Consider the following 28,000-nt stretch of genomic DNA (forward strand, 5'->3'; position numbering starts at 1 on the left):
CAATTCGCCTCCAGCCCCTGTAGTCACCTCACACGACACGAACTCGTCTCGCTCTCTTGGTGCAGATAGCGACGCTCCATGCTATGACCCGGTCGTAGCGCGCAAAGACACGCTGCCTTTTACAGCCATATACCACCTTCCGCGCCGAATACCGCGGGCGTACGGAAGATGCTTTGGCGATAGCATTGCTGCGGGCCGGGTGGCCTGTTTTGGTAATAACATTCATCTTCAGCAGCGCGTACAGTGTTATTCTTGGTGGAGTGGTGGCGAGTATAAGGGTGATATGGAGGCCAAGTCAGGCTCAGGCTCGGGATCATCTGTGAATATGGATGCGAAGACATCTACACCACAGCATGAAGATGGGGAGGGTGGAGGCGATAGGGTAGTCAAGGAAGACGAGACACGGAGCCAGAGGTCAAGGAGTCCCATTGATCGACAGTATGCTTCACAAGGCGATATACCGAAGCGTATACACATTCTCGGAACAGGCAGTATTGGCAAGCTGGTTGCCCATTCACTAAAAGGCATTGCGGATCCTCCGCCTGTCACATTGCTATTGCATCGATATCCACTGCTCAAGGCATTTGAGAGAGGGAACAAGCAGATCACTATTCAGGACGATGATCAGAGTGTCAGCAGGGGAGGATTCGAATACGAGCTGCTTCCTGAGGTGCGCAAGCAGCATGGAGTGGAAGTTCAGAAGAACTTGCCGGACGTGTATGATATTGCAGGCGAGGATCTGCGACCACACAAGATTGCGGAGCGTGTTCGAGAACGTCAGACATCCCAGGATGGCAAGGCTGCTGTGGAGCACGACCCTTCAGCGAATGAACAGGTAGCTCAAGAGGCACCAGCAGAGCAGCATGAGCCAGAACTCGAGGTCCAGAAGCCTTCGGTAGATCAAGAAGCATTGGAAAGACATGAAGATGTTGAGCAACCCAAAGGCGAAGTAGCAGCAGGCGACCCACATACTGCTGAAGATACTCCAATCGCCGAATATCAACCCTTTGGTGGACCATCACGAGTCTACAATACCTCTCGCGGCAAAGGCGGCTATGCCTACTCTTCAGACGCGATACACAACCTCATCGTCACCACAAAAGCCGCCTACACTGTCCCTGCGCTTTCCACAATCCGACATCGCCTCACACCAGAAAGCACAATCTGTTTCTTGCAGAATGGCATGGGAGTCGTGGACAACGTGAACAAGGAGCTCTTTCCCGATCCTGCGACACGACCCAGCTATGTGCAGGGCATCGTGACACATGGCGTGAACGTACCACCGGAAGTGACGGAGCGAAATCCATTCTTCGCGGTTCACGCAGGCCACGGCACAATAGCACTGGGTGTGTTACCTCGAACACCCCTATCCGCCTCCTCCGAACCAGCAGATACACCAGCATCTTCGGACACAGACGGCAAACCAGCAAGCGAAAACGAGAAATGGGTCCCCAGCGCCCGCTACATCCTGCGCACCCTCACACGCACCCCCGTCCTGTGCGCTGTAGGCTTCACCCCGACTGAACTCCTCCAACTCCAATTAGAAAAGCTCGCCGTCAACAGCGTGCTCAACCCACTCACCTCCCTGATAGACGCGCGAAACGGCCAGATCCTCTACAACTTCGCTCTAACACGCACCATGCGTCTCCTTCTCGCCGAAACCAGCTTGGTAATCCGCAGCCTGCCAGAACTCCAAAGTATACCTAACATATCCACGCGATTCAGTGCAGAGAGGTTGGAGATGCTGGTTGTGTCCGTGGCGAATAAAACGAAAGATAATATTTCTTCCATGCTTGCGGATGTGAGGGCGGGGAGGAAGACGGAGATTGAGTTTATTAATGGGTATATTGTTCGAAGGGGCGAGGAGGTGGGCGTGAAGTGTGTGGTGAATTATGGAATTATGCAGACGGTTGTCGGGAAGGCGATGGTCACGCAGAGGGAGGTGCGGGATGCTGTGCCGTTGCAGCGATGAGTTGGAGTTAGGGTTTGCAAAGAGCTGGATGATCGTGCTCGTGGTTTGAGCTGATGATCTTATTTGTAAGTGATCCATCCATAAGTCTGTGGTTTACCTACACTGTATAGTCGAATACAAGACGCGACGTGCAAGTGAAATCTCTGCTGTTGATCAATGAAACTCGGCATGAAGCAGATCATGTAGCCCGAGCACGCCTTATCACGTCCACAGATCTCCTACGAATCGCAACCATCAAGCGCAAGCCCACAGCGTTGGATGGTGTATGTTCTACACTGCCTATCTCACATAGCCTGCGAACCATTCTCGCAAAAACATCTACTATCTCTATCATATACCTCCCCGACCCACCCATCTATCCTTTCCATCTAAAGCTGATCAAGCAACCCCTCACTCTCCAACAACAGCACAATCTGATGCACAGCAGTCCTAACATTAATCCTACTAATATCCACCACCAAATCCGCCTCCTTCCCCTCCGGCGCCTCATAAGGATCATCCACGCCCGTGAAGCCCTTAATCTCGCCCTTACGCGCCTTGGCGTAAATCCCACGCTTATCCGTCTTCTCGCAGTACTCTAATGGCGTAGCGACGTGGATGAGGTAGAAGGAGCCGTATTTCTCCACCAATTCTCGGGCGGATTTCCGAGAATCCTTGAAGGGTGCGATCGGGGCGGCGATGACGGCGGCGCCGGACTTGGTGAGTTCAGAGGCGACGAAGCCAATGCGGGCGATGTTTTTGTTGCGGTCTTCGTGGGAGAAGCCGAGCTCGGAGCTCAGTTCGTTGCGGACGGTTTCGCCCAGGAGGAGGGAGACGGCGCGGCCGCCTTGTTGGTTGAGGGTTACGTTCAGGGCGCGGGCGATGGCGTCTTTGCCGCTGTTTGTGTAGCCTGTTAGGAAGACGGTGAAGCCTTGCTTGTTGCGTGGTGGGTGGGACTCTCGCAGCACGCGGACGACTTCGGGGTAGGAGAACCATTCTGGGATGTCGCCGCCTGTGCGTAGACGACGACGAAGCTCAGTGCCGGAGATGTCGGCTGTGCGGATGTCCTTCGCGACCTCGTCCTTGGGCTTGTATTCGTCGGAGTCGGGGAGATAAGTCATTTGCTGGAAAGGTACAACCTCAATGCCAAGCTCATCCTTGTACTTCTCCACAGCGTATTGTGCATCGTAAGGACCGTACATATCCTCGCCCTTGCTGTTCTTGCCGGGTCCTGCGTGGTCACGGCCGACGATGAAGTGAGTAGCACCGTGGTTCTTGCGGATAATGGCATGCCAGATGGCTTCGCGAGGTCCAGCCATACGCATAGCCAGAGGGAGCAGAGCGAGCACAGCCATGCCGTTCGGGTAGCGAGGGAGCAGAGCCTGGTAGACTCGGACCCGAGTGAAGTGGTCGATGTCGCCCGGCTTGGTCATACCCACCACAGGGTGGATAAGCACATTAGCTTGTCTGCTACGAGCAGCGCGGACTGTAAGCTCGCGATGAGCTCGGTGCATGGGGTTCCTGGTCTGGAAAGCCACCACACGCGACCAACCCATCTTGTCGAAATGTCCGCGGAGCTCAGCAGGGGTGAAGCGGAGAGCTACATAGTCGTAGTGCATCAAGCGATCAATGGCCTCGATCTTGCCTCCAACGTAGTAGTCCTCGGTCTGGTTGAAAAGGTATTTCACTGCTGGGTGGATGGGATCACCACCGAAGACCTCCTTAGCCTCCTTCTTCTTGTCTGGCTGGTATACGTCGCCCACTGTCATAATGCCCAAATTTCTGTCATCACGAGAGTCTCTGAGGGTGATTCGTGCGCCAGGCTTGATTCCCGATGCCTTGATCTCCTCTTGGCTGACATCCAAGCAGATTGGCATGGAGAAGAGGTTGCCATCCGCCAGACGGTTGTTCTCCACCACTCCATTGTAGTCCTTCTCTGTCATAAAGCCCTCCAAGGGTGAGAAGCCTCCGTTGAGGATCAATTCCATATCACATAGCTGACGATCATTGAGGACGACGGCGGGCAGCTTCTCGGCCTCAGCAGCCAGCTCTTGTCTTCGTGGAGCATCGCGGGCAATCAGGTCCTTGAGCACACCACCTGTATAGTATCAGTACAGTGTCCTGCCCCTCGACACTCTCCTACTGCTCACCATGAGGAGGAACATAAGTATTTGCCATCTTGCACTACCCGTCACGAATTGTCCCACTATAGTAGAGTTCACAGAGACCAAGAGAGGATATAGAAGGATTTGAGGGTATGTACGAGAAGAGAGATCACCACAAACACGTCAACCTCTCATGACAAACACAAATCTATCCCTCACTACTCTATGCGAAGCATCTGCCCTGACCTCACCCATCCGCTGCCCAGAAAGATTTCTGCCATGGATCGATCACGCAATAAATTTTAGCGGGGAGGGCCAAGAGAGAGCCGCAATCGCTCCACTGGCGTACCACGTCTTCTTACTCTCCTTGCGGCATGCTACGCGGCGACGTTACGGATTCCCCTGCCATTTCTGTAGCAGAAGAAGCGCAATATGTAGCAAATGGCGTTTCAACATGTTCACGTTCACGTACTGTATGTGATCCATACGGTTGATGTGGATACGATCTGCAGCGTTTCAGGTTGAATTGTCTTGGCCAAGTTGTCGTCGTCAGATATCAACGACGACGACAGTAAAGGACTCGAGCAATGGATCTCTTGAATCGTGCTCGAGTTACACTCCCGGACGTCAACGAGATACAGAACAATGTACATAATTTTGATCTTTTCATTTCGGCCGCAAAGTGCGACTTACTATCAATGCTACGTATGGTATCGTACGCTTTCAATATCATGCCAATGCGTACTTTTTCTTCATGAACATCAAGATGCAATAACCCAAACGCCAGTGCTAAATCGCAAGAAAGATGTTCGCCGACCCAACATGCTCCAGAGTCAAGGCAGCAACAATACATACACCAGGCCAAGAATTCGAAACCACAACCATTGTTATGATGCAGCCTCGATCTTGAGCCCGTTCTGTATCGCCTCACTGAGTTCCTTCTGCCTCAGCTCCTCCTGTTCTTGCAGGAATTGGGCGTACCGGGACTTTTTGTTATGAATACCACACTCAGTCTTCTGGCGACCCTTCCATCGGCCGGCTCGCTCGTCCTCGCTATCAGTCACGGGCTGGGTAGAGTGCCAGTCACCAACAGATCGATACCCTTGATCTAAGAGGTCGTTGGTGGGGACATCATTCTCCTTGATATAAGCCTGGACTTGCTTGAACGACCAATTGGCCAAAGGGTTAACTTTGACAAGACCTTGGTCGTCGATCTCAACGATATCCAGATCGCCTCGCTTGCCGCCCTGCGTCTTTCTCCGCCCTGTCAGGACGGCCTTGACATCCAATTGTCTGTATGCTCGCTGTGCCGGCTCGACCTTGGCAGCATAATCGTACCTCTCCTCGTCTGTCTCCCATAATTTCTCACCATACAGTTCCTCGAAATCCTTCGTGGTCTCGCAATGGTCCGGCTTGTACGAGTGGATCTTCAGGTCTGGATATCGTTGCTTGACTCGCTCGACCAGGTCCAAGGTCTGCTGGAAATGGTATAGAGTGTCGAGGAAGATGAGTTCAATGTTGGGCGTGATCGCGTAATCAAGTTTAGAGATCATGTCCATGATTGCAAGGCCAGTCAGGCCAAAGGCTGATGTCTGCCATAGTTGTGGTAGCGAGGTCAGGCACCATCGTAGAACATCCTGAGGCTCGAGCTGTGCCAATTGCTTGTTGATGAATTTCAGGTGTGGTCGGGTGAAGTAGATGTCTGGCAGGTCGGCTACAGATGAACCACTGGCATATCCAGACTCCACGTCTCGGTCGGACGAACTCGATCGGTGGAAAGACATTGCGTGGGAGTGCAAGGAGAAGAGCGTTCAGAGGACGCTGGCGGAGTGTTTGCTTGCTTAAAGTCGATCCGGTGGCGTTATATACTCGATCTGAAGGGATTGAGAGATACAGATCCGGACGATATGTAAGGAAGGAGATGGTAGAAGGAGATAGATGGAGGTAATACTCAGCAAGTGTCACATCACCACTCTGCTACCTACGCTTTGCCTATATCCACGCCGCCGGCCACGGCTACTGCTGCTTTGAAATGCATTGGCCGCTACGTCAAATTCTCTCGTGATTGCGTGCTCGCCCAAAGCGGCCTTAGTGCTGTTGAAACAATGGAGCCGTGAGCCAATCAGGGCCGCGGGATTGTTCTGGAATAATAATGAGCAGCGACGCATGTCAGAGAAGGCAGTTGGGAAGTTGTTCGAGATGTCGCCCGCTCGGTGATGGGCGATTCTCGTCATGCTTGCATGCGATGGTGCCTTGCAGATGGATCGCGCCGTCGTGACATGTCCTCTGTACTGCAATGGAAGGAGCAGTACTTTGAGACATTATTCGTCAGGAATACGGGAGTCATTATTATTGTCGTACTTCCTGCTTATGTGAACAGAGGCTGGCGTGCCTGACCTCGGATATCGCTATTTTTATTACTTCTATTCTCCCACACCGTCGAGGTCGACATCAGGAGACGATGAGATTTCGTGTCTATTTCCGCGGTTGGTATTGGGAAGGCCAATAATGCCCCACGCGGAAATGCTTTCGGCAAAGCAAGAAGATCAGATTTTCGCTCTTCGGTAACACGGACCTCGATTCGCATTAGTAGTCGTGCTGATGTGCTCTTGCGTCACGAGCAACGTTGCCGTCCGGTTTATTAATTATGGCGTGCATGCTCATCAAGCACGCCTTCGGATGATCAGCTCTACTAATCAATCAAAAGGGATCGAGGGGTTATAACTTGTGAATGATCATTTAGAGTGACGTTAATATGACGCACTGTCACATGGCAGCCAGGAACAGCTTGCGGGGCACACCTCGCAAGGCAGCCGGGCCGACGTTCAATCATGTTTCTTGAAAACACTTGCACGTGATGTGATACTCACTTATGAAAGTATGGGTGATTCGGATCTAGAGGCCATTAGGCAGGCACGACGCCAAGAGCTGCAGTCCCAGCAAGGAGGCGGCGGTGGCCGAGCTGGTGGACAGCAGGATGAGCAGAAGTCCGCTCGTCGACTATCGAAACGCTAGAGCATAGCTAACGCTCTTGCGCCAGGAATCGCGAAGCAGAAGTCCGAGCATCCATCTTATCGCAAATCCTTGAGCCAGCAGCGGCAGATCGTCTAGGACGTATACGCATGGTCAACGCGCCTCGCGCCGAGGATGTCGAAAGCAGACTCATCATGCTGGCACGATCAGGTCAGCTACGAGGACGAGTGTCGGAGACACAGCTCAAGGATATCTTGGGTGCATTGAACGAACAGCAACAGGAAGTGGAGAAGGTCACAGTGCAAAGGCGGAAAGGCGGCTGGGACGATGATGACCTGGACGATTTATTGCGGGAGGACGACTGATCATCTTGACATGGCTGGATGTATGCATAGCCAGGCGTTCCAGTGGGCTGTGGATATGTACACCAACAAAGATGTGTTGGACTGTATTGATTACAAGCTGCCGTGCGACCACTCAGCCATTACCTTTACTGGGCCCTGCACATGAACGACAGCGGACTCTCTAACACCGATGAGCCCACACATGCAACAATGTCGCGATGGATCTGGGAATGGACACGTTGCCAACGCGGACCTGTCCACACAGCGCCTAATCCCTGATGCAAGACCGCGCACGCGCATCTCTCCACACGTGGTGTCGGGCCAGAAGATAAAAGGCAGCAGCAGCAGTGGTTGATATGTATACGAGCAACATTACCTCCCTGCTACTTTCCATTCGCCACTTGCCATCTTATGCATGACTAACACCATAGGTTCCGAAAACGACTCCACTTGCGCCCCATTGAAGTGCTCACAACCAAGTGAAGCTTTTTGGCCCCATGGTTGATCCAATGCATACCCAATGCGGAAATCACGCCGGCGGTGCACTGAGCAGGATTGAGAAGCTGTAGCGCTCTGGCGGTGACACTAGTATAATGGCATTGTTTGGGGCTACGATAGCTACTGCATCAGGTATGGAGTGTGCAATCTGGATAACGAGGGCTTGTGGTATGGGGCCTCGAGGTGACATAAAACGATGTCTTCTGCTGCCGCACTCCGTGACATCCATCATCCCTTTCGTTTGCACACCGCATACCAGCCCAGCATGTCTGCCTCCCAAAACACCACCAAGATAATCTATCAAGCCCTCGCCAAAGCGGAAAAGACCTGCGGCACCCCTTGGGTAGCCTTCTACACCATACCACTCCCACACCTCCAAATCCACTTCCACCAACTCCTCACCATTCTCACAGCAACAGCCTGCATCATCAGCATCCTCCTAGCCCTCTACCTCCTCTGGGGCCACCTCTTCCACTGGACCAAACCGCATCAGCAAAAACAGATCGTCCGCATCATCGTCTTCATCCCTGTCGTCCAGCTATGCCAGCTCTTCAGCGTCTGGTTCTACAACGCCAGTGCCTACTGCCAAGCCTGGGCAGAATACTACCAGGGCTTCGGCATCACGGCTCTCTTCCTACTCTACCTCGCCTTAGCCACACCAGAAGATACACTCCACCGTGAGCACTTCTTCGACAACCTGCAACGCCTCTGGCACAACGGCAGAGCCAAAGGCCAGGACGGCAGCCTCCGCTGGTTCCGCATCCTCTGCATCATGAACTTCCAAGTCACACTCTTCCGCACCGCGACTTGTCTAGCCACCATCTTCCTCTGGTCCTTCACCTGCCCCCTCAACAAAGCCAGACAATACGGCTTCATCGTCATCACCGTCATCCAAGGCATCTCGACCATGATCGCCGTCTTCTCCAACATCCTGCTCGAAAGACGTCTGCACGAAGAACTGAAACCCCACCGAGGCACCTACAAACTCTGGTCCTTCAAAGCCGTCGTCGGTCTCCAAGCAACGCAAAACGTCATCTTCAGCGTGCTGGCAGAGAAGAGCGTCTTCCGGCCCTCCCCACCGTTCCACATCAGCTACATGGACTTTTCAGTCGGCATCCCCAACTTCATGTTCAGCGTCGAGATGTTGATCGTGGCGGGCATGTTCCTCCATTCCATGACGTTTGAGCCTTATTTGAAGCAGGTCAGGGCGGGGGCAGAGGTCCATGCTACGCCGGTCGGAGCTCTGGTACGGTCTTTCAATACGGCAGATATTTTCCAGGGATTGGCGTATGCCATGACGCCCTGGGCTACTAAGCGCGGGCATAGTTTTGAGGTTCCTGAGGCTGAGAAGGGGGGTGTGAAGCTGGCCGAGCCTGGGATATCGACGGACGCTACGCCGGATGAGCCCAGGGTGAATAATGGCCAATATGGGATGAATTTGTAAGGCATCTCGCACGAGTAAGGTGCGGCATTGCTTGGAGTTCCTTTCGTTGCGTCGGAACAGAAGAACGTGATCTCGTCCCGATCCCTTGGTGGCGGTTCGGTGTGAGGGAGGGCAGAGATCCACTAAGTGGTGCAGGCACTTTGCTACAAGAACCGAGGCCCTCCAGGCAGGATGTTGGGATGGCGCGTTGCGCTTCCAGGAGAAATCTTTACAGGGCGGAATGTGGAGCGTCAAAGATTAAGCAATGGTGGATTGCGGCATGCATTGGACCAAGACCTCGTATACGGGCGGACTTTCCTAGGGGTCCCTAGAATATCATAATCCGAACCTCCTCATATACCATGCCCAACAAGTCTCCCTCCATTTCACGTGCCTTCCGTGCGGTACTTATCAGCAACAACTCCGGCCTGCCGAATGCCCGTAGCCTTACCAAGCTTGTCCAGCATTCTACAAGCGAGCTTACGATACGCTTTTCCATTTGGCGCCAGCACCGCCACGAGATTAAGCGCCCAAATCATGCTGTAGCCTTGGGATGTGACGAGTACGGGTAGACGGTCAGAACGTAAGGGCACGAAAGTACACATATCGTCGTCTGGTAATGGCGGCCGGCCTGGCCTTTTCGAACTGAATTTGAGATCCTGTGATGGTTGTGGATTTGTCGGTGGTGGCGTGGAGACGGAACAGCAGAATTGGGGGACTGAGGCTAGGATATCGTCGCAGAGGCTGGAGATCAGGTTCCGAGATGCCGTTGCTTGCTCGTGTAGTTCCGGGGCCAGCCACGCTTGTGATATGCTGTCGGTGGTCGATGCTTTGCACATGATGGCATGGAGTAGCAATCGACAACTGAACAACGACTCCCACATCTCCGCGGCCAGAGCATTGCGATGCCAGTGCGTGAATATCGGAGCAGCGTCCATATTGTCGAAGTCTTCCACAGTGGCGGGAAGGGTATCGTATGTCCATTCGAAGCGAGCCTTGTCGAAAGCATGCGAGATAGACTTATCGATTGCTATGGCTTGCTTCACAATAGCCGCCGCATCGCCCGCCTCGCCTTTGGCCACGGCACTTCGTAGATTCGTGGTCCGCATCCAGCCGTATATGATGATCCATTGGGGTTCGGACTGCTGCATTGATGGGTCACAGATCTTGTACATCATTTCCAGCATTATCTGCGGGACGGGTAACGATAACCTGCAAGCATTAGGAATAATGACTGCCGTGGTCTCCAGAAATAGCAGTCGGCCGTCTTGGCGCTTGAGCTGCGCACCACCTCTCGCCTCTATCAATGCCGCGCATCCAGTGGCATGTTGATTCCAGCATTCTACCGAGTCGCGATCCCAGCCGCAGCGTGCCTCGTAGAATGTCAGGATGATTACGGATAGTAATGTCTCGTCTGCTCGAGCTAGGATCGGCGAGGTCAAGGCTTTACTGGTGGCTTGAATGGCAGATAGGTAATGCGAGCCGGCTCGATCCGCCAGACCTGCGGAACAATCCATTTGGCTGCGTGCGGCGAGGCCAAGTGCTCGCATGGACGCTACTAAGGGTTTGTTCTTGAGCGACTCGTAGGCGATCATACTTCGCGATGATGACGGCGCAGGTCGTGCGCACAGCTCGAAGAAGCAGAACAAGGCGGTATCGTCCGACATCGACCGGCCGAAGGTGGCTTGATTTATCATGAGATTTGTCTTTTTGGAGCGCAGAATAGTGTGTGCGGTCTGGTCGCAGAAGATGGATTCGTTGGGGTCTCGGTATCCAGGACATTTCTCATGGCGCTTGGCGCACGACCTACAACCTGCAGGACATAAGTCGCACAGTGGGACGGTCAGTGATCGAGCCACTTCGGATTTCGATCAGTTGCTTACTCTGAGTCGTCTCACACGGCAAGGCTGACACGCCTTCGACGGTAGACCTGCATATAGTCATTCAATGACGATCTTCCCGGACTGTTGCCCGACCTACATACCTCTATATACCATTCTTCGGACTTTTGTGAACTTTAGTGTCGTTGCTGTGAGTCGGGACTAGAGATTGGGGCAATGCAGGAAAGGTACTTATAAAAGCCGATGGCATCTTCTTCTAGAAATATATCAAAATATGGCACTGACCATTCCTGCCATCCGCGATATCTAGATCTACCTTTAGCTGTGGCTTGACCAGGTTGTGCACAGAGTGGAGCAGCGAGCTTCACCCAGACTAGCATACATCGCGCTGCTTGCTAATTGGGGGCGGAAGCCAAGCCACGAATGTGTGGCGAAGACTGCCAGTGCCTACCAGTCCCGATCATCACAGCATTAAGTTGAGGTCTCGAGCTCTCCAACAGTCCGGGCTCTCCTACATGATTAGCATTGAAGTTGCGAGCCAGTATTGTCGATCAGATGAGATTAAAACGGAGCAACACCGGTGATTCCGGAAGATCGTCCTCGCCGCGTCGAGACCGAGTAGGCCTATGTGATCCAGCGCAAGTCCATGTCGTATGTCGCAACTGCACGCAGAACTACTATGGTGCCAGGCCACGGTTATATGCTACAGCAGTCGTGAGATGGAGACGAGATGGAAGGTGAAGTAAAGTAGGCAAGAAACTCATAGCGCACAGACACTACCCAGCCAATTGCAAGGCTCTCGGCAAAGCATGCCCCAAGCTTCACCTCTCACCTCCGTCTCCCGCACATATTCGCCTCTTCGCCTTCACCCTCATCGCAGCCACCTCACCACTGAAATTATCAACTCTCCAAACGACCTACCGACACCACACCCCATCAGACCCACCCAACAGCAAAACAGCAACCAGCAACCATGCCCCGCCAATCCCGTGGTCCCTCGGCCTCCGCTCCAAAGCGACCCCAAGCACCACCCACCCGCGCCGCCGCCCCCCTCCCCCAACAACCCTCCCAAGCCCGCCAAGCCTCCACCGTTGCCCGTCCCGCTCCAGGTACAGCCGCAAATGCATCGCCCGCTCAAGCCGCGTCCGGAGGCCAGTCGATGTTCGGGACTATGGCTAGTACTGCTGCGTAAGTACCGCCATCACAAACACAAGGATATGTAGGAGGATCGAAGCAGTCGTACTAACAGGGCTTGGATATAAACAGTGGCGCGGTAGTAGGTACCTCCATCGGCCACGCCATCGGCGGCTTCTTCGGCGGCGGCAGCTCGCACTCCCAAGAAGCTGCACCCGTCGCCGACGCCTCATCCCCACTCGCTCAGACCGAGCAAGGACAGTACGCGATGAACCAAACCTACGACGCGCCCAAAGCCTGCGGTTTCGAAGTCAACTCCTTCAGGAAGTGCATGGACGATAACCGAGGGGATCTGACGATTTGCGGCTGGTATCTGGATCAGTTGAAGGCGTGTCAGAGTACGGCTAGTCAGTACTAAGTAGTAAGGGTCCCCTTGTAGAGGAGAGGGGAGGTTGCTTGAGATGGGGGTGGGGTGGGGTGGGGTGGGGTGAGATGAGATGAGATGGGGATGAGATGAGATGAGGTGAGCTGAGTGAGGCTGTCTGAGGGGGTGGGGAGGTCAGGCATAGCATAGCATAGCATCAGCGAGTTGGAAAAGAAAATTATTGCAAAACCGGACCGGGGGAATAAAGCAGCTGTATATATCTATAGATCCTCATCAAAAGAGGAAACTTCTCTGCTCTTCCAAATTATAACCAACGGCAGAAATATCCACCATCATACGATCACCCTACTCTGTTGACCGGAAGATCCGAAGTACTGGACACAACAGCTGCCGATGTGCTCAAACTCCATGCTGTAAATACATAGGGTATGCAAAGCTATCAACAAAAAGGGGGTATCTCTACAAAACCACAACAAAACCACACAAGCTCCCCTTTCTCCTACTTGACCAGCTTTCTGCATCGCAGCTTGCAAGCCATTCCCTCAGCTCATCTCAGCTTATACTACAATGAAAAGCCACTCGACTCAACAAAAACAAAATCGCTAAAATCGCCTGATACATGCAAAACCCCGATTTTCCTCGACCCGCCACCATCCGCAACCCCTTCATTACCAGCACATCAGCCGCTGCCTCACCAATCCATGCCATGGCAAAAGCTATTCTTCGTCCCCGACCAAATGAATGCTGTCGATGATCCATGACCCCCGCGCCAAACCAGTCCTTCCTCCGCTCGCTCAAAGTCTACTGATACGACTCAACACCCCTATACGTCCCAACCCCCCGACTCGACAACGTCTGGCCTTCACCCGCTCCAATCCCCATCATCCTCTCCGCCTTACTCAGACCACCTCTCTGCCCCCCCTGCTGCTGCTGACCCGCCTCGGGCCCAAACCCACCATCCGCTAATCCATAACCCCCACCGCTGACGCCCGACCCAACACCCACACCCACACCCCCGGAAACACTCCTCGGCACCGCCTCTCCCGCACCGCCACCAGAAGAAACCAGCCTCCCACTCATCCTCCCCTCCCGCGGCACAGCAGCCGTAGGCGTAACCCCCCCTCTCGCCCTAACCCTCTTCCCCGGCAAATCCCTCAACCGCGAAGTCCTCCAATTCTCATACCACTTGGTCCTGGACAAATCCCTCAATTCCAGCCTCCACTCCCCAAACACACTCTCCTTTAATCGGACAAAATCGCAGTGCTCAGGATCGTAGGGGTCAGCGAAACCCCAGGGGAAACGGCGGCCGATTTGTCCTTTTGCGGTGGTTTTGGGGAACGGGGTGTAGGGGGGTAAGTCGTAGAGGTCTGGGGAGAGGAATGACATGGGGATATAGGGGGTTTCGCTGTCGTTGTTGGCGGTGTGGTCGGTGGCCAGAGAAGAGGCGCGGTTGTGGGAGTTGCGGTGGGAGTGGGCTTTTGAGGGGAGAGGGGTGTCGTTGTCGTCGATGGAGTCTGAGGAGTCGGAGGTTGTTTCTTCGTCTAAGCTGTGCAGGTTGCCGTTCTTGCGACGAGCAGGTAGTGCGTTGGCCTCGTCATCGTATTCGTCCTCTTCTTCTCCTTCGTCATCCTCCTCGAGCTCGAGCGCTTCGATCGGGTCGAGATTGGATGCTTTGAGCGCTTTCCAGATCGACTTCTTGAGGAATGCCATGTGGGACGCTGTTAGGGTATCTGCTTTCGAGATGACGGGGATGACTGTAGTCTTGCCCCATAGCGCCCGAATGACCTGTAGATCCATCTCGTCATCCAGAACCTCCAGTACCTCAGCTGCACTCGTGCCAGGCTTGCCGTTTCTTGCAGCCACGATATTGTTGTCCAGCTTGTTCGGCTCGAGCAAGAAGAAGACGCAGTGAATGTGGGTGTCCTTGGCACCAGGACTTCTGTTGACTTTCTGCTCTTCTAGGAAAGTCTCCTCGAACTTGGACTCGACGAAAGCGGCAGTCTCGCGGAGCTGCAGGTCGATGAGATGCTTCTCCAATCCAGCCGAATCCCAGAGAGTAAGCCCGACACGTTCACCATCGAGCTCCGTCTCGAGGTAGTGAGAGGTGAATGAAGACTTGCTCGCATTGACCTGCGCAGCAGCAGTGGTGCTAGCACTATACTGTTGTCGATTGGCTGGCAAAGCAAGCGAATGTCGTAAAAAGGAGATGAAAGACGTCTTGCCACTGTTTCGCGCTCCCACCACCAAGATGCTACACATAAAATATCAGCTCATGCCGCAATAGCATAATTGGACTGCACTCACTTGAAAGGCGTAGGATCTTTCCGCCTCCTCACTCTCCTAGGACTATTTACAGCATTAACAGGCGCCATATCACTAGCATAAGAATAACGGCCACGATGAGCCATGCTCTCGCCGCGATCGAGGGATCCACCACCACCACTGGTATTCACATATTCGCCATTCGACGTCATCTTCTGTCCCACCGCCACATTCCCGGCCGAAGGCGGCGAGCCGGACGCCTGTTGAGCGAAAGCGTTGCCGGTGCGGAGGGCGTAGGCGGGGGAGGAGCTGGAGTTGTTGGTGGAGGAGGGCATGTTGTAGATCTGGCCGGGACGGGAGAAGTTGGCTGTGGTGGCGTGTTGGACGGCTGGGGCGAAGGTGGTGTTGTATTGGTTGGTGAAGATCTGGAAACTGTCGGGGCGTTGGTCGGCTTGGAAGTCGTTGATCGAAGGCAAGCGTGGTGGTTGTCGGGGTGCTGCTCTTGCCATGGCTTCCAACCGTTCTTGCTCCGCCTGGCGGGCTTTGGAAGACTTCCTTAGCATCTTGTTGCCGTTCTCCCCGATCACGTGGTGGCTGATGCTGTTGTTCGGGAAATCGTGAGGTGTCGTGTACTCTTGCTCGTAGCCACCAGTGACGGAAGAGTGGTAGCCGTAACCGTAATCGAACCCCGGTCCGTCCACCCTGTATGCAGCTTCCGGCTGAGTTTGTTGTGTGTGAATGTTCCTACTATTCGCAGCTTCAACCTGAGCTTGCGCAATGCGAGTCGCAGGCAATGGCGGAGCGTCGGCAGGTGCCGTAAGACTCCCACTATTCTTGCCGTGCGAACTCGAGGAGGAAGAGGTAGTCCGATGTAGCAAGGACGAAAAGCTATTTCCTCTCCGCCGGGTGTGACCACCTTCCACACTCGCACCTGCCTGTTGTTGTACGAGGTCCCGTCGTGGTTTCCCCGGTTCCGCGCCGAAGGAAGGTGCGCGCTGCGCTCTTGTAGTGTTATAATCTACGGAAGGCACAGCGCGATGGGATTTCGAATAGTCGATATCGTCAGGCAGAGATCTGTTGCCAGATGTCAGAGCTGCCATTGTCGCACGGCACAGGTGCTGCAGCTTCTTGTTGCACCCCTGCACGACCCCCAAATTGAAGGGCGGTTGTTGCAAACACCCGGTCAGCAACCGGACCTGTCGCGTAGTAGCCTTCCCGCTCGTTTGCCCTGCGCTAGGTTTGAGTACTGTAGTGACGGACGCTTGCTACAACTATCCAAAGACTTGAAACGGACAGGTGAAGCAAAGGATATGTACATCTAACTGTCAACGTCCCACGCAACACGTCGATAGCACGGAGCAGCTGGTTGTCCCTCCAGCCTTCAAGCTAATGACGACTCATGGGGACAAGGTTCGAGGGTCCGACAGGTTCGAAGGAGGTTAGACTAAGTGCTTGCCGAAGCATGAACTCCATACAATTCCATGCACGTTTCACGTGGCAGGACTGTAGCGAGATGAAACACGCGACGCATGAGTAGTGCGACACCCGACAGACGACCACAACGCAAGAGCCTCTTCATATAGCATGGGAACGAGGTCCGATGATCTGTACGTGCCCAGTGGTGATACTCTGCCCAGCGAAGTAGAAGGTATAGTATAGTATTCCTCTTATACAGACAATCCGCCACCAACGAACAACACGCGTCTTCTCATATGTGGAGGGGGATTCGCAACACAGGCCACTGTCGAACAAGACATGAGAAGTAGAGTAAAACGATCGTCGTACAGACCATATGCTATGTAGGCAATACTGTGACCGTCCTCATGCCAACAACACCGAACAACCCTCTCACCTCATAAAAGCCATCCCAAACCCTCGTTTGCGATTCGTAAACACCCCCAGAAACAGCCATCGCTTGGAACGCTTGCAACCCCCCCAAAAAATCTCTCAAAACATCATCATACCCCAGCATGCATACGTGTGTTGATCCAACGAAAACAACAACAACAACGATAACAGGTGCAATACCGTCCTTACACCCCCCAGAACACCCCATATCTTCCACCGTTCAGTCGGTCAGTCAGCCAACTACACCTTCCTCGCCCCAAATAACCCCAAGCTCAAACTCGTGTCGTTCTCCCCCATCACCGGCGTAGAATCAGGCATGACCTCCCACCTCCTCAGCGCGAAAGGCGTCGTCTTCATCTCTACCACAGAGCCGCGAGCCGATCCCATCTGTGGCCAAGGCCGTTGCTGAGGCTGTGGTTGTGACTGCTGTGCAAGTCCGAAGCTCGTCGACCCACCCACCACACCAGGCCGCGCAGTTGTGCTGGGACTCGGTGTAGATTGAGAAGAAGAAGAAGAAGCAGCAGCGGCATGTTTGGACAAGGCACGCTGCTGTGCCGTCGTCGTGCCTCTCGATTGCGCGGATGGGAGTTGTGAAGCTAGAGCGAGCCAGGTATCTGATGACATCACTGTAGATGACATGCCTACCAGAGCCTGGATCCGCGCTTCCATGGGCTTGATCGTACGAGCAATGCCTTGTAACGTCTGTTCTGGTAGGCTATCGCTTAATGCGGATGCGAGATCGAAAAGGTATTCGGCTTTGTTGACGTCCATCAGGATGCGGGGGTGCATACATAAGGTGCACAAGGTCGATAGTAGGTTTGCGCGAGCCTGCTGGTTTGCATCCATGTCGATGCCATCTGCGCTCACGTGTAGGCAGCAGATGTGCAATAGCACGCTTAACTCCTGCCAGACACTATGATTGCGATCAAGATTCGCTTTATCTTCATCGCTCGAGGCTGAAAGTTGTCGTTCAACACCGCGCAACTTATCGTTCAGCAGGACCAGCACAGCCGTGTCGTCCCCTCCTCGTACAGAGTGATAAGTCAGATCCAGCACATCGAGATAGCGTTGAGCCTCGACATCATCCTTCAATTCTGCATCGCCGCTCGCCATGAGCAGTCGGTCCTGCGCCCAAGCATGCAGATCCCGCTTGGTGTCATCACTGATTGCCGTCCCGAGTAACTGCGGCCAAGCATTGTTACCGCTCTGTATAGCCTCTATCATGACTTCCTTAGCCAAGTCACCACCAGAGCCAGCATCCGATGCGCAACCTTTGCTCAAGTACGTCAAGGCGCCGGCACAGAAGCGGACGGAGAGTGGGGTCGTCATGGCCAAGATCTGGTGGACGTCCAAGTTCGTGGCGTTCGCAGCATCGATACCACGCGCCACTAGCGCTTGCGAAAGCTCGACAGCCTTTTGAGTAGGAGGTCTGCTGTGGTGAGCATCATGGAAGGACTTCCGCACGACTTCAACAAGTGTGGTGGTGTATTCGATGATCAGGGCATGAAGCACCTCATTGCTGATGTCGAATTCCGGATCTCCGCAGGCAGCCATGAGTAGAGGCGCCACGGATTGTGCTTGCTGTACGCAGCAGAGTCGTTGAATTGTGCTGTATCGATACTGTTCGGCAAGGCTCAGGCCATGTAGCGCAGATGCCGGCTTGAGCAATAGCTGTACGACAAGTCTGATTGCAGGCACTTCGCTGCTGGGTCCGATGGTCCGCAGGACATCTGGTAGACTGACACACTCTGCCGCTACTAGTGCTGTGATTGCATCCATGGACTTCGTTGTGCCATGAGTTGAGGTCCGGGTAGACTTCACGTAGGCCGTCACAAGCTCATCGAAACTGCCACTGCCAACGATCCGGAGTTGATTGAGCCAATTGCACATCTTGCTCGTCGGTTCGCCATCGTCATATTCAGTCTTACCAGCACGTAGCAGGACTCGCATGAAGACACGCTGTAGGAGCTGATCGTCCATACTATTGCCGCTTGCGAAAACCGCCTCAATATCCTCATCTGTTTCCAGTGAGCTCGCTTGCATCCCAATCATATTGTCCGATGCTGGCGAGCACACTGCAGCTGTATTCTGCTGTTCGCAGATGAGCAGGTCGCTGTGCAAGATTTCCAGATTTCGTTGGTGTGTATGGAAGAGACCGAGCAACCTGGTCATTGCCAAGATAAAGGACCGATGAAGGGGCTGTTCGGTACGCAACGTGCGATAGCGTGTCATCAGTAGCTCGACCAAGTCCGAAAGAGAGCCGATGGCCGCGAGGCTTTTGACGTGATAGGCTACAGTATTCGCCGCGTCGGCCAGAGTTGCCATGTCCTCGGACTCGACCGTCTGGATGGCAAGATCCGAAAGAGCCCTCATGTGTCCCGTGTCCTCAAACACGGATCTGAAAAGCTGGAACTGTGAAGGCTGCAAAGTGCCACCAGTGATAATCCCCACCATGCTCACCTCAGCATATTCCGCGATAGCAACTTTGACAGCTAGACTGTCGTCGACGCCACAAGCTCAAGTGATTTCAAGCTGCCATCTGCCAGTGCAGACTTCAGTATCTGAATGCTGGGTGCAGCAATCATCTCGACCTCTTCGGCATACTCCAGCCTGCTCAGCAACGACCGCCGAAGCCCAGCCAGATGCCCAGGAAGTGAGCCTGCTGGTATAGCTCCAAGTACACGTTTAGCGACTCGTACACTCGAAGCGTCATACAAGGCGCCACTCGAAGCCAGCCACTGTAGATATGACCCTGCAGAGAATGCCGTTTCACGCACTAGCTCGCCAATGAGACGATGGATATTGTCGTGTTGCATAGCGCGGCTCGGACTAATCCGAGCTATGTAAGCTGATATTGCCGAGTCCGTGTCGTGATGATTACTCCGCAATATCTTGATGATCCGGGCAGAAAGGTACACGCGTGCGAGACCCTGCCTGTAAGGAGATGCCGTCCAGTCGAAGAGTGCGTTGACGAGGTCAGGTACGTGGGGTACCAGCTCAATGCAGGATGTCGATAAAGCAGTGTGGTCGATCTCGAGGCCAACAGTATCCAGCATGTCGTAAAGTCGTAAGACTGAACTTCGTGTATTGGAAGGAGTCTTGTTGAGCGGTGCTTTGAGCCGCTCGTTACTTCCAGCTACCGAGACAGCCACTGCCCGTAATGCTTCGTTTGTCTTGGCCATCTCAGTCGGAGCCAGGAGAACTTTGTATTTGTCCCATACCTCCGGGGTAACGAGACTTCCACGGCTCGTGACAGCAAGGATGGCGACCAATTTTTGAAGTCTCGTTCGTAGCACTGCGTTGACGCCGCTCGAGTCTTCCGATAGCTGTGTAAGCCTTTCCAACATGATCAAAGCCAGCTTTCGACCTCGGCGGATGAACCGAACGATGTCCTTCCAATATATCTGCAGCACGACAATCCACACAGGCAGTCTCTCCAGTTCCGCCTCACCGAACGAGGCCACTATCCAGTCAAGATAGTGGTCCTTGTCGAGCAGCTGCTCTGTGTGGAAAGCAGTAACCAGCTTGATGGCATAACCCATCCTCATCTGCCAGTCCTCCTCACCACAAGTCGCAATTACACCCTCTAGAAACTGCTCGACACTGATAGTCCATTCACGGATCCATTTGCTTTCTCCCGTAGCTGCAGCAGCTCCACTCACGCCTTTCCGTCTGAATGCACGTAGCTCATTCGCACCAACACACTTCGCAAGCCAGACCGCCCGCTGAAGTGGGATGTCCTTGCTCAGACACTGATCCATCAGTAGTTTGCCGCGGACGCCATGCGGTATAGTCCTACTTTGCTTCCGAAGCGGAATGTCCGGGTTCGCTAGATCTCGTAGCCAGCCCTCCCGCTTCGTATCCGTGACAGTGACACGAGGCGGCGGCTTGAATGTAGACGGTGCATTACACTTGCCCAGCGTCTGCCGCTTCTCCATGACTTGCGTGAACAGGTAGCCTAGCATTTGCAGACCCGCGCTATTCTTCGTCGACAAGTTGTTCCATATCGAAGCCTTGGCTGAATTGCACTCGGTTTGTATGGACGTCGGAGGCTTGTCTGAGTAGCCGACTTTGACGATATTTTCATTCAAAACGTCCTCGGCATGTTGGCCTGTCCATGGCGAAAAGTCGGCCACGTTCTTTGGTGGTGGTATCCGAGTAGCCATTGGTGGAGGCTCGATTCCATTCGCCTTACGAGCAGACGACTCTCCACCGTACCGACGCCGTCGTGCCAGAACGGACCGGGAGTTGCTGGTATTCTGTTTGGGTAGACTGGGCAACTTCTCGCCGGGCACAATAGCATGTGCCATGTCATCTCTACTCGCCCCTGCAGATCCCGCCTCCTCATCCTCATCCTCCTCCGGCGCCAACTTCGCTCTCTTCGCCGGTCTCTGCTCCTCCTCATCTTCAAGCTCAATCACTTCAGGCGAACCCACCAGCAATGTCTCTCTACGCTCTCCGAACACCCCGCCATGATTCCGTCCTGCGCTTTCTGCCGTCAAGTCCACCACACCCGCGGCCGACTGCGACACAGACCTGACACTGCTCAAACGGGAAGGACGACCAATCGGCTTGGGAAAGTAGAGTGCGCTGCCGCTGACGGCGCGCTGCGGCGGGAGAGGTCGGGTTGTTGTTGCTGCTGCACTCAGTGGCCTGCGATGGTCCATAGCACACGATAACACTCCATGGGACACTGGGCCTCTAACGCGCGCATCTTCACCATGCGGTAGTAGACTGAGACCCAGAATCCTCAAAAGGCACAGTTATCCGCGAGATTCTGTTAGCTTTCCGGCGTTACATGCAGGTCGTCCATGGTCTGGTTACTGTGTCAAGTGTCGTGTAAAGCAAACAAGGGCGTTGAGAGCTGTAGTGCCCTGTGATAGCGAGAGCAAGATGCACACGCAGGAGACGTGCGGAGCCGTGACACTACACTACTACTGGCAGCAGGAGGGTCGTCAGCCACAGCTAGGATCGTCAACGGCCGCCGGATGTGATACACGAACGGGCTCGCGGTCCGTGGGATTAGGGCGATCATGTCCCCGTCAGCATGGCCCTGATATATAATCACTACAGCTATCTATCTCTATCATCATGCTATGAACAGTCTCGAACTCGCATCGGCTTTGCTCGTCCATATTGGGCAAAGAGAGCCTGTAAAGTTGTCGTTATATTCGTGGTGAAAAGAGACCTCCCGCACACGTGTAAGCTTATCGTCCATCTCCCACGCATTCCCGAAGTTACCGACAGGCAAAGAACGGCATCTCGGGCCAGAAGCGACGGAACCGCTTAAGACTTGGCAGCAGCCCATCTCGTTTGTAGAACGAAACTCTAGAGCTGCAGACTATACATGCACAATAACCCCGAAGGACCTCCAGATCTCTCCGAAAGCTTGACTGTACCTGCACATCTCGGCCCAATTGTGCTACACCAACAAGGTCAGCCCGACGACCACATATCCCGATAAGCACAAAGTACGGGCCCAGCAGCCAACACATCACCAATCATGGCGAACAGAAAGGACATGCGCCGAGAGGACCTGAGTACGTTTCCTAACCGCCCTTCGCGCAGGCAACATAACGCCACGCTATGCACAAGTGATCGTTCGTGAAGCAAAAGACTGAATAGTGGCTAACAACGGCCCTTTGTGCGACACTACAGTCGTACCCTACGCCGAACCCGCTCCGGAAAAGGACAACCAGGATGTGCAGGGCACGTTGGCGAGTACATTGCCCATGGCGGCCGTAAGTCCTACTCGACTCTTCGCCCCCAACTAGAAGATGATACGTGTGGATGTGATAGATACGACATGATGCTGACCCGCTTGATCAGATCTTCACGCGGAACAAGTAAGCCTTATCATCTATTCATCCGAGTCGACAGGACTTCCGCGCTCTACGCGCTATTGATTGCCGAGAACGGCGTTATGCTGACCAGAACTCAACAATACAGGATGATAGGCTGGACCGCCGTGCTCTTCGCCATCCAAGGCTGGCTTTCCGAAACCCCAGCGCAGAAGGCGGCGAGTTCGACCCCTTCGTACTTCTCGGTCGGAATGTCGATCTTATCGCTTGGAACGGTACGTCACGGCAACCCGTCCCCTGCTCGACTGATTTTACAGCCCGGCGTTATGTTCACAGAGCAATAGCTGACGAGCACGAATAGGCTTATATGCCACTCTTCATGCCCCCGGGACCAGCTGGGAAGGGCGCGGCGGGCACGAGTGCGCAGCCGCCGCCTCCGGTGCCGAATTAGATGTGGAAGGTATTTGGTGTAGTAGTAGAAGGTCGTTGTACAATGCTATATGTGCCACACACACACAGCGAGTGGCGTTGAGCCTCCGCTTGAGTATATAATCGCTCGCGGCATATCAGAACACCATCCATATGCATGAACCATCCCATCTAATGCAGCGCCATGCAACACATACATAAACAAGCACCTAGAACAAGATGGCCGACGAAATCAAAAATGTCAAGCATCCTTCAAACTCTTGAAATCCCCCATAGCCGCCGCAGCCAACAAACTACTTTGCCTCGCCCTCTTCTTAATCACATTCTCAATAAACGCCTCTCCAGCCTTATACGAACTCCTCACCAACGGCCCCGAAGCCACATACATGAACCCCAGTCCCAACGCCCTCTGCCTCCACAGCTCAAAAGTGGCCGGGGTCACATACTCCTCGACCTTCATGTGTCTTTTAGTAGGCCGCATGTACTGTCCGAACGTCACGACGTCCACGTCCACGGCCCGGAGTTCCCGGAGTGTGGCCCAGAGTTGGGATTCGGTCTCGCCGAGACCGAGCATGATGGAGGTTTTGGTTATGAGGTTCGGGCGGGCTTCTTTTGCCGCGGCGAGGACGGCAAGGGATTGGCGGAATTTGGCGCGGCGGTCGCGGACGTAGGGGGTTAGTTCTTCGGTGGTTTCCACGTTGTGGGCGTAGACGTCCATGCCGCTTTGGGCGACCAACTTCACCATGTCCAGATGTCCGTCGAAATCTCCCGTTAGTGTCTCGACGAGGATATTTGGTGCTTTCTGCTTCACCTTCCGCACAGTCTCCGCCCAATGATGGGCGCCTCCATCTGCTAAATCGTCTCGATCCACAGCCGTCATCACTACATACCCTAACCCCCATCTCTTCAACGCCTCGGCCGTATTCTCCGGCTCGTGTGGATCAAGAGGCGGTGGTGCACGGCTCGTCTTCACCGAACAGAACCGACAGCCACGCGTACAGGTATCACCCATCAGCATGATAGTAGCCGTAGCGGCGGATTTGTCGTCGCCGCCCCAGCAGTCGGAGATGTTTGGACACCGGGCTTCCTCGCAGACGGTGTGGAGCCCGAGGCCGCGGAGGTCGTTTTTGATGCGTTTGTAGTTTTCGTTGTTGGGGATGGGTGTCTTCAGCCATTCGGGCAGGCGGGTATGGGTGCGTTTCCGACCCTCTGGGCCTACTTGGACTGTGCGGAGTTCGTAGGCTTCGTCTTCGGCGACTTCTTCAGCGGGTTTGGGGGAGACAAAGTCATTGAAGGAGGGGCCGGCGTTGAGACGGTCGGAGAAGGCTGTTGCTGGGCGGGGTGTGGTGGACGTTGAGGTAGTGGGTGGGACGTCGGAGACGGCGGTGGCGAAGGAGCGTTTGTGAGGGATGAGGGAGGCGCGGGTGTCGAAGAGGCCGGAGGAGATGAGGCGGCGGGCTGTGGGGCGTAGGGTCGCCATGGTGGTAGGCTGATGCAGATGATGCTGTGCTTGTGGTGAATGCGACGACAATTAATTGATCATCCTCGTGACATTCATTGACCAAATCTGAGTCAGCAACTCTCCAGGATCCAGGGTCCAGGATTCGCCGATCGTCCCGCCGAGGGGCATTGGATGAGAGAGACTCGAGATATGTTGGGTTCTATACATTCAACATCGACCAATAAAAGTCAACATGGCTGCCAACAGCACCCCGCAAAAGCCCTTCGAAGGCGAACAGTCCCTCTCCGAACACAATATCCACGTCTCCCTCACATACGACTCCCTCGACGCCACAAAAGCAATGAACCGAGTCAAGAGTGGCGAAGCTGGAGCAGTAGTTCTTTTCGCAGGTACATACACACAACCACCTCGCATCCGCCCACTGTCGTCGCCACTGACAGTATTCCGAGCATAGGCTAAGTACCCATCTTCTTTCCATTTCATAGGCTGCACCCGCTCCACCTTCCACTCCAAAACCGTCACACATCTCGCATATAGCACATACCCACCCCTCGCACTCCGCACCCTCCTCTCTATTGCCAAAGATGTAAAAGCCAAACACGAGCTGGTGGGGATCTCTATCAGTCATCGTCTAGGTCGGGTGGATATCGGAGAGGAAAGCGTGATCATTGCTGTGTCGGCTCCGCATCGTAAGGCTGGCTGGCTGGCTGGAGAGGAGTGTTTGGAGCACGTGAAGGAGCGGGTGGAGATTTGGAAGGAGGAGTGGTTTGAGGATGGAGGGGTGTGGAGGAGTAATCGGGATGGGGCGGTTGGGGTGCCTGTTGTTGAAAGCTGATGACAAGCTGATGCGGAGGGTTGGGAGGTGAGGAGGAGGAGGAGAGGTGAGGGTATACTGTACATGGACTGAAGCTCGTATGACATATATATATACAAACACATCTAGCATTCCTGTCACGACCTCTTCCCTTCCGCCTTCCCCTCCCTCTCCCTCCCCTCAATCTCCGCCAACTTGCCCAAAATCCCATCCTTTAACTCGCCAACCCCAATAGCCGGCCCATCCTTCCGACTCTCCAACCACTCCTTCGCCCACCCCTCCATCTCCTTATCCGCCTCGGACTCCACTTGACCCCCATAAACATCAAACCCCACCCCCTTCCGCACCCCATCCCGCAAATCCTCCAGATCCGCTACATTAAAACCCTTCATCACGCACCCGAGCCCAAACATCGCCACGCTGAAGACGTTGAGCGTCGCTAACCCGAGAGCTTCTATGGCGTCTAGCGGGCCGGAATCAAGGGCTTTAGGGACGGGATTAGGGGGCCCTGCGACGCCTGCAGCGGTCGGGACGCCGTGCGGAAGGGTCGGGGGGTGTGCGGTGAGGAGTTTTCGGCGGAGAGCCCGCCGGGTTACCAGGAGGGAGAGGAGTGTGAAGAGGATGCCGCCGTAGAAGGTGGCGTCTTGGCGACGCTGGCGGGTCGCGGCGTCCACGCGGAAGGGTTTCGTTAGTACTTGAGTGGATGCATCTTTGGTTGGTGGAGCGGGACCCCTTGTGGCTTTGGAGGGGGGGTTGCGGATGTCACCTGGTGCTAGGTATTTGTCCCAGAACGACATCCATACAGCCAAACGCAATCAAGCGCTCTTGTCGCGGTGTGAATGTTTTGCTCTTGCTGCGCATATATTTGGCTCCTCCGCGGCGAGCATGGGCTTGTGAAAGTGATGATGGCCTTAGGCACTCCACTCTTGTTGAACTGTGAAGCTCTCAGCCTTGCGACCCTCTCTTTGACTTATGTTATTCATTAAATAACAGCTCTCCAGCCATTCTCCTCGACAACGACACTCACACGATCTTGACCTTGCTCGTCATTCGCCGTTCATCAGAACCCACAATACGAGCGAACGAGGATACCAGCTAAGGGAAAGAGAAGGGTACTTGTATACTGGTTGTGGAACAAGGGAGAGGAGAGATTGTTCTTGCATTCTTGCACACGGTCGAGCTGTTTTCATATCATACCTCAGGCATTGCGCCTCTTGTTCCTGTCAAAATTGTACGTATGAACATGTTGAGTGGCAATGGCATGATGAACAATGGTGGGAGTGGAACGACAGTGGAACGACAAGGCATGGCATGGCGTGGCACTCTGCATCACCTTGTTCTAATGTGTATTTTGCGATCAGAGACGGCGAGAGTGTAGATTATCAGGCAAAAGCACATGACAACTCGAACCCTTCTGACCTTACAACCTCACACCTCGCCCCGTAATCAAGCTGTGAAGTAGCCTCTACCATGTCGGCCGACGACGATACCTTTGAGATCGACATCTACGGCGACGATGAGCCGCAACCGGAGGCCGCCGAACCCGAACGAGAAGCAGAGCCAGCATCCAAACTAGAACCCGCCGCCGCAGCACCTTCACAACCTCGATCATTAAAGCAAGAAGAGACACCATCGACCAACGACAACAGCACCACAACGCAAACTACCTCCGCACAACCACCCTCCTCAACCCCACAACCCTCCCTCAAACGGAAAGCCCCCACTGAGGAGGATCAACAAAACGAGCAAGCCAACCCAAACTGGGTGGACGACCGACCTCTCGACCCCGCCGCCCTCCCCGCCCTCAAACTAGCCGACCTCCACTGGTGGACTACAGAAGAAGACCTGCGTGGCCTCTGCAGCAAAGCTGGCTCCGAGTCCGAACTGCAGGACCTCTCCTTCGCCGAGCACAAAATCAACGGGAAGAGTAAAGGAGAAGCTTATCTGGAGTTTTCGTCTCCGCAGGCGGCGACGGCGGTGAAGCGGGTGGTTGAGGCGGGAGCGGAGGAGAGGGATGGGAGTGGTGTGCGGAAGAGCCCGTTTAAGGTTGGGTTTGTCGGGGTGGGGAATATGTTTAAGGGGGTGAGTGGGGTGAGTAGTTCGGGTGCGGGGGCTGGGAAGAAGGATTTTGGTGCGCAGGGGGGTGGGAGGGGTGGGGCGTATAACAGTTTCGGTGGGAATCGAGGCGGGTTTGGAGGTAGAGGTGGTGGGTTCAATAATCGCGGCGGTGGAGGTGGTGGAGGGTATGATAATGGTATGCGGGGCGGTATGCAACAGAATCAGCAGTCCCAGCAGGGAAATGGTAATGGTGGGTGGGGAATGAATGGGATGGGTGGAGGTGGGTTTGGAGGCGGTAACGGCGGTTTCAATCCTATGATGGCGGCGGGTATGGGCATGGGGTTTCCTATGGGGAATATGGCGAGAGGAGGTATGATGGGGAACATGGGGAATATGGGCAATATGGGTCGAGGTGGGTTTGGTGGTATGGGTGGGATGAATATGGGGATGGGTGGGATGATGAATAATGGTGGTGGTGGTGGCGGAATGGGAGGTTGGAATGCTGGCGGCGGGCAGGGAGGTTATGGGAATGGCAACGGGAATGGGAATGGTTATGGTGGAGGTAGCCCGAATAATGGGGGCATGCAAGGGGGGCAGCAGCAGGATGGCAGTAAGAGGATGAAGATGGGGTAGGAGTTCGACCTGCAATCTACTCGAGGTTTTCATCAGAGG

The 28,000-nt window shown here is 54.4% G+C and overlaps 15 protein-coding genes across 15 annotated transcripts; 7 read left to right on the forward strand and 8 right to left on the reverse strand.

Moving 5' to 3' along the window:
• Positions 1–325: 325 nt before the first annotated feature.
• On the forward strand, positions 326–1,972 carry PAN5 (2-dehydropantoate 2-reductase (Ketopantoate reductase) (KPA reductase) (KPR); the record flags this gene model as incomplete). Its single annotated transcript, XM_064839603.1, has 1 exon — positions 326–1,972. The coding sequence occupies one exon, from the start codon at positions 326–328 to the stop codon at positions 1,970–1,972; it is 1,647 nt and encodes a 548-aa protein (XP_064692846.1).
• Positions 1,973–2,340: 368 nt separating this feature from the next.
• MET3 (Sulfate adenylyltransferase) lies at positions 2,341–4,129 on the reverse strand (the record flags this gene model as incomplete). The annotated part of the gene is made up of 2 exons (XM_064839604.1): positions 2,341–4,049; positions 4,102–4,129. The coding sequence occupies 2 exons, from the start codon at positions 4,127–4,129 to the stop codon at positions 2,341–2,343; spliced, it is 1,737 nt and encodes a 578-aa protein (XP_064692847.1).
• Positions 4,130–4,943: 814 nt separating this feature from the next.
• Positions 4,944–5,840, reverse strand: MET16 (3'-phosphoadenylsulfate reductase; the record flags this gene model as incomplete). Its single annotated transcript, XM_064839605.1, has 1 exon — positions 4,944–5,840. The coding sequence occupies one exon, from the start codon at positions 5,838–5,840 to the stop codon at positions 4,944–4,946; it is 897 nt and encodes a 298-aa protein (XP_064692848.1).
• Positions 5,841–6,936: 1,096 nt separating this feature from the next.
• On the forward strand, positions 6,937–7,394 carry LTS14_006913 (uncharacterized protein; the record flags this gene model as incomplete). The annotated part of the gene is made up of 2 exons (XM_064839606.1): positions 6,937–7,043; positions 7,097–7,394. The coding sequence occupies 2 exons, from the start codon at positions 6,937–6,939 to the stop codon at positions 7,392–7,394; spliced, it is 405 nt and encodes a 134-aa protein (XP_064692849.1).
• Positions 7,395–8,136: 742 nt separating this feature from the next.
• LTS14_006914 (uncharacterized protein) lies at positions 8,137–9,315 on the forward strand (the record flags this gene model as incomplete). The annotated part of the gene is made up of 2 exons (XM_064839607.1): positions 8,137–9,117; positions 9,151–9,315. The coding sequence occupies 2 exons, from the start codon at positions 8,137–8,139 to the stop codon at positions 9,313–9,315; spliced, it is 1,146 nt and encodes a 381-aa protein (XP_064692850.1).
• Positions 9,316–9,680: 365 nt separating this feature from the next.
• Positions 9,681–11,291, reverse strand: LTS14_006915 (uncharacterized protein; the record flags this gene model as incomplete). Its single annotated transcript, XM_064839608.1, has 2 exons — positions 9,681–11,107; positions 11,279–11,291. 2 exons carry the CDS (start codon positions 11,289–11,291, stop codon positions 9,681–9,683), a joined length of 1,440 nt encoding a protein of 479 aa, XP_064692851.1.
• An 817-nt stretch (positions 11,292–12,108) lies between these two features.
• On the forward strand, positions 12,109–12,687 carry LTS14_006916 (uncharacterized protein; the record flags this gene model as incomplete). Its single annotated transcript, XM_064839609.1, has 2 exons — positions 12,109–12,323; positions 12,402–12,687. 2 exons carry the CDS (start codon positions 12,109–12,111, stop codon positions 12,685–12,687), a joined length of 501 nt encoding a protein of 166 aa, XP_064692852.1.
• A 768-nt stretch (positions 12,688–13,455) lies between these two features.
• On the reverse strand, positions 13,456–16,016 carry LTS14_006917 (uncharacterized protein; the record flags this gene model as incomplete). Its single annotated transcript, XM_064839610.1, has 2 exons — positions 13,456–14,905; positions 14,959–16,016. 2 exons carry the CDS (start codon positions 16,014–16,016, stop codon positions 13,456–13,458), a joined length of 2,508 nt encoding a protein of 835 aa, XP_064692853.1.
• A 988-nt stretch (positions 16,017–17,004) lies between these two features.
• Positions 17,005–19,218, reverse strand: SRB8_1 (RNA polymerase II mediator complex subunit; the record flags this gene model as incomplete). The annotated part of the gene is made up of 1 exon (XM_064839611.1): positions 17,005–19,218. One exon carries the CDS (start codon positions 19,216–19,218, stop codon positions 17,005–17,007), a length of 2,214 nt encoding a protein of 737 aa, XP_064692854.1.
• Positions 19,219–19,256: 38 nt separating this feature from the next.
• On the reverse strand, positions 19,257–21,431 carry SRB8_2 (RNA polymerase II mediator complex subunit; the record flags this gene model as incomplete). Its single annotated transcript, XM_064839612.1, has 1 exon — positions 19,257–21,431. One exon carries the CDS (start codon positions 21,429–21,431, stop codon positions 19,257–19,259), a length of 2,175 nt encoding a protein of 724 aa, XP_064692855.1.
• An 836-nt stretch (positions 21,432–22,267) lies between these two features.
• LTS14_006920 (uncharacterized protein) lies at positions 22,268–23,016 on the forward strand (the record flags this gene model as incomplete). The annotated part of the gene is made up of 5 exons (XM_064839613.1): positions 22,268–22,304; positions 22,423–22,505; positions 22,594–22,610; positions 22,714–22,840; positions 22,927–23,016. 5 exons carry the CDS (start codon positions 22,268–22,270, stop codon positions 23,014–23,016), a joined length of 354 nt encoding a protein of 117 aa, XP_064692856.1.
• A 219-nt stretch (positions 23,017–23,235) lies between these two features.
• On the reverse strand, positions 23,236–24,474 carry LTS14_006921 (uncharacterized protein; the record flags this gene model as incomplete). The annotated part of the gene is made up of 1 exon (XM_064839614.1): positions 23,236–24,474. One exon carries the CDS (start codon positions 24,472–24,474, stop codon positions 23,236–23,238), a length of 1,239 nt encoding a protein of 412 aa, XP_064692857.1.
• Positions 24,475–24,688: 214 nt separating this feature from the next.
• Positions 24,689–25,291, forward strand: LTS14_006922 (uncharacterized protein; the record flags this gene model as incomplete). The annotated part of the gene is made up of 2 exons (XM_064839615.1): positions 24,689–24,845; positions 24,942–25,291. The coding sequence occupies 2 exons, from the start codon at positions 24,689–24,691 to the stop codon at positions 25,289–25,291; spliced, it is 507 nt and encodes a 168-aa protein (XP_064692858.1).
• A 116-nt stretch (positions 25,292–25,407) lies between these two features.
• LTS14_006923 (uncharacterized protein) lies at positions 25,408–26,067 on the reverse strand (the record flags this gene model as incomplete). The annotated part of the gene is made up of 1 exon (XM_064839616.1): positions 25,408–26,067. The coding sequence occupies one exon, from the start codon at positions 26,065–26,067 to the stop codon at positions 25,408–25,410; it is 660 nt and encodes a 219-aa protein (XP_064692859.1).
• A 673-nt stretch (positions 26,068–26,740) lies between these two features.
• On the forward strand, positions 26,741–27,961 carry LTS14_006924 (uncharacterized protein; the record flags this gene model as incomplete). The annotated part of the gene is made up of 1 exon (XM_064839617.1): positions 26,741–27,961. One exon carries the CDS (start codon positions 26,741–26,743, stop codon positions 27,959–27,961), a length of 1,221 nt encoding a protein of 406 aa, XP_064692860.1.
• Between the last annotated feature and the right edge of the window lie 39 nt (positions 27,962–28,000).

Source organism: Recurvomyces mirabilis, assembly GCF_035927965.1.
Source record: "Recurvomyces mirabilis strain CCFEE 5264 chromosome Unknown scaffold_18, whole genome shotgun sequence".
Classification (NCBI taxonomy): Eukaryota; Fungi; Ascomycota; class Dothideomycetes; order Mycosphaerellales; family Teratosphaeriaceae; genus Recurvomyces; species Recurvomyces mirabilis.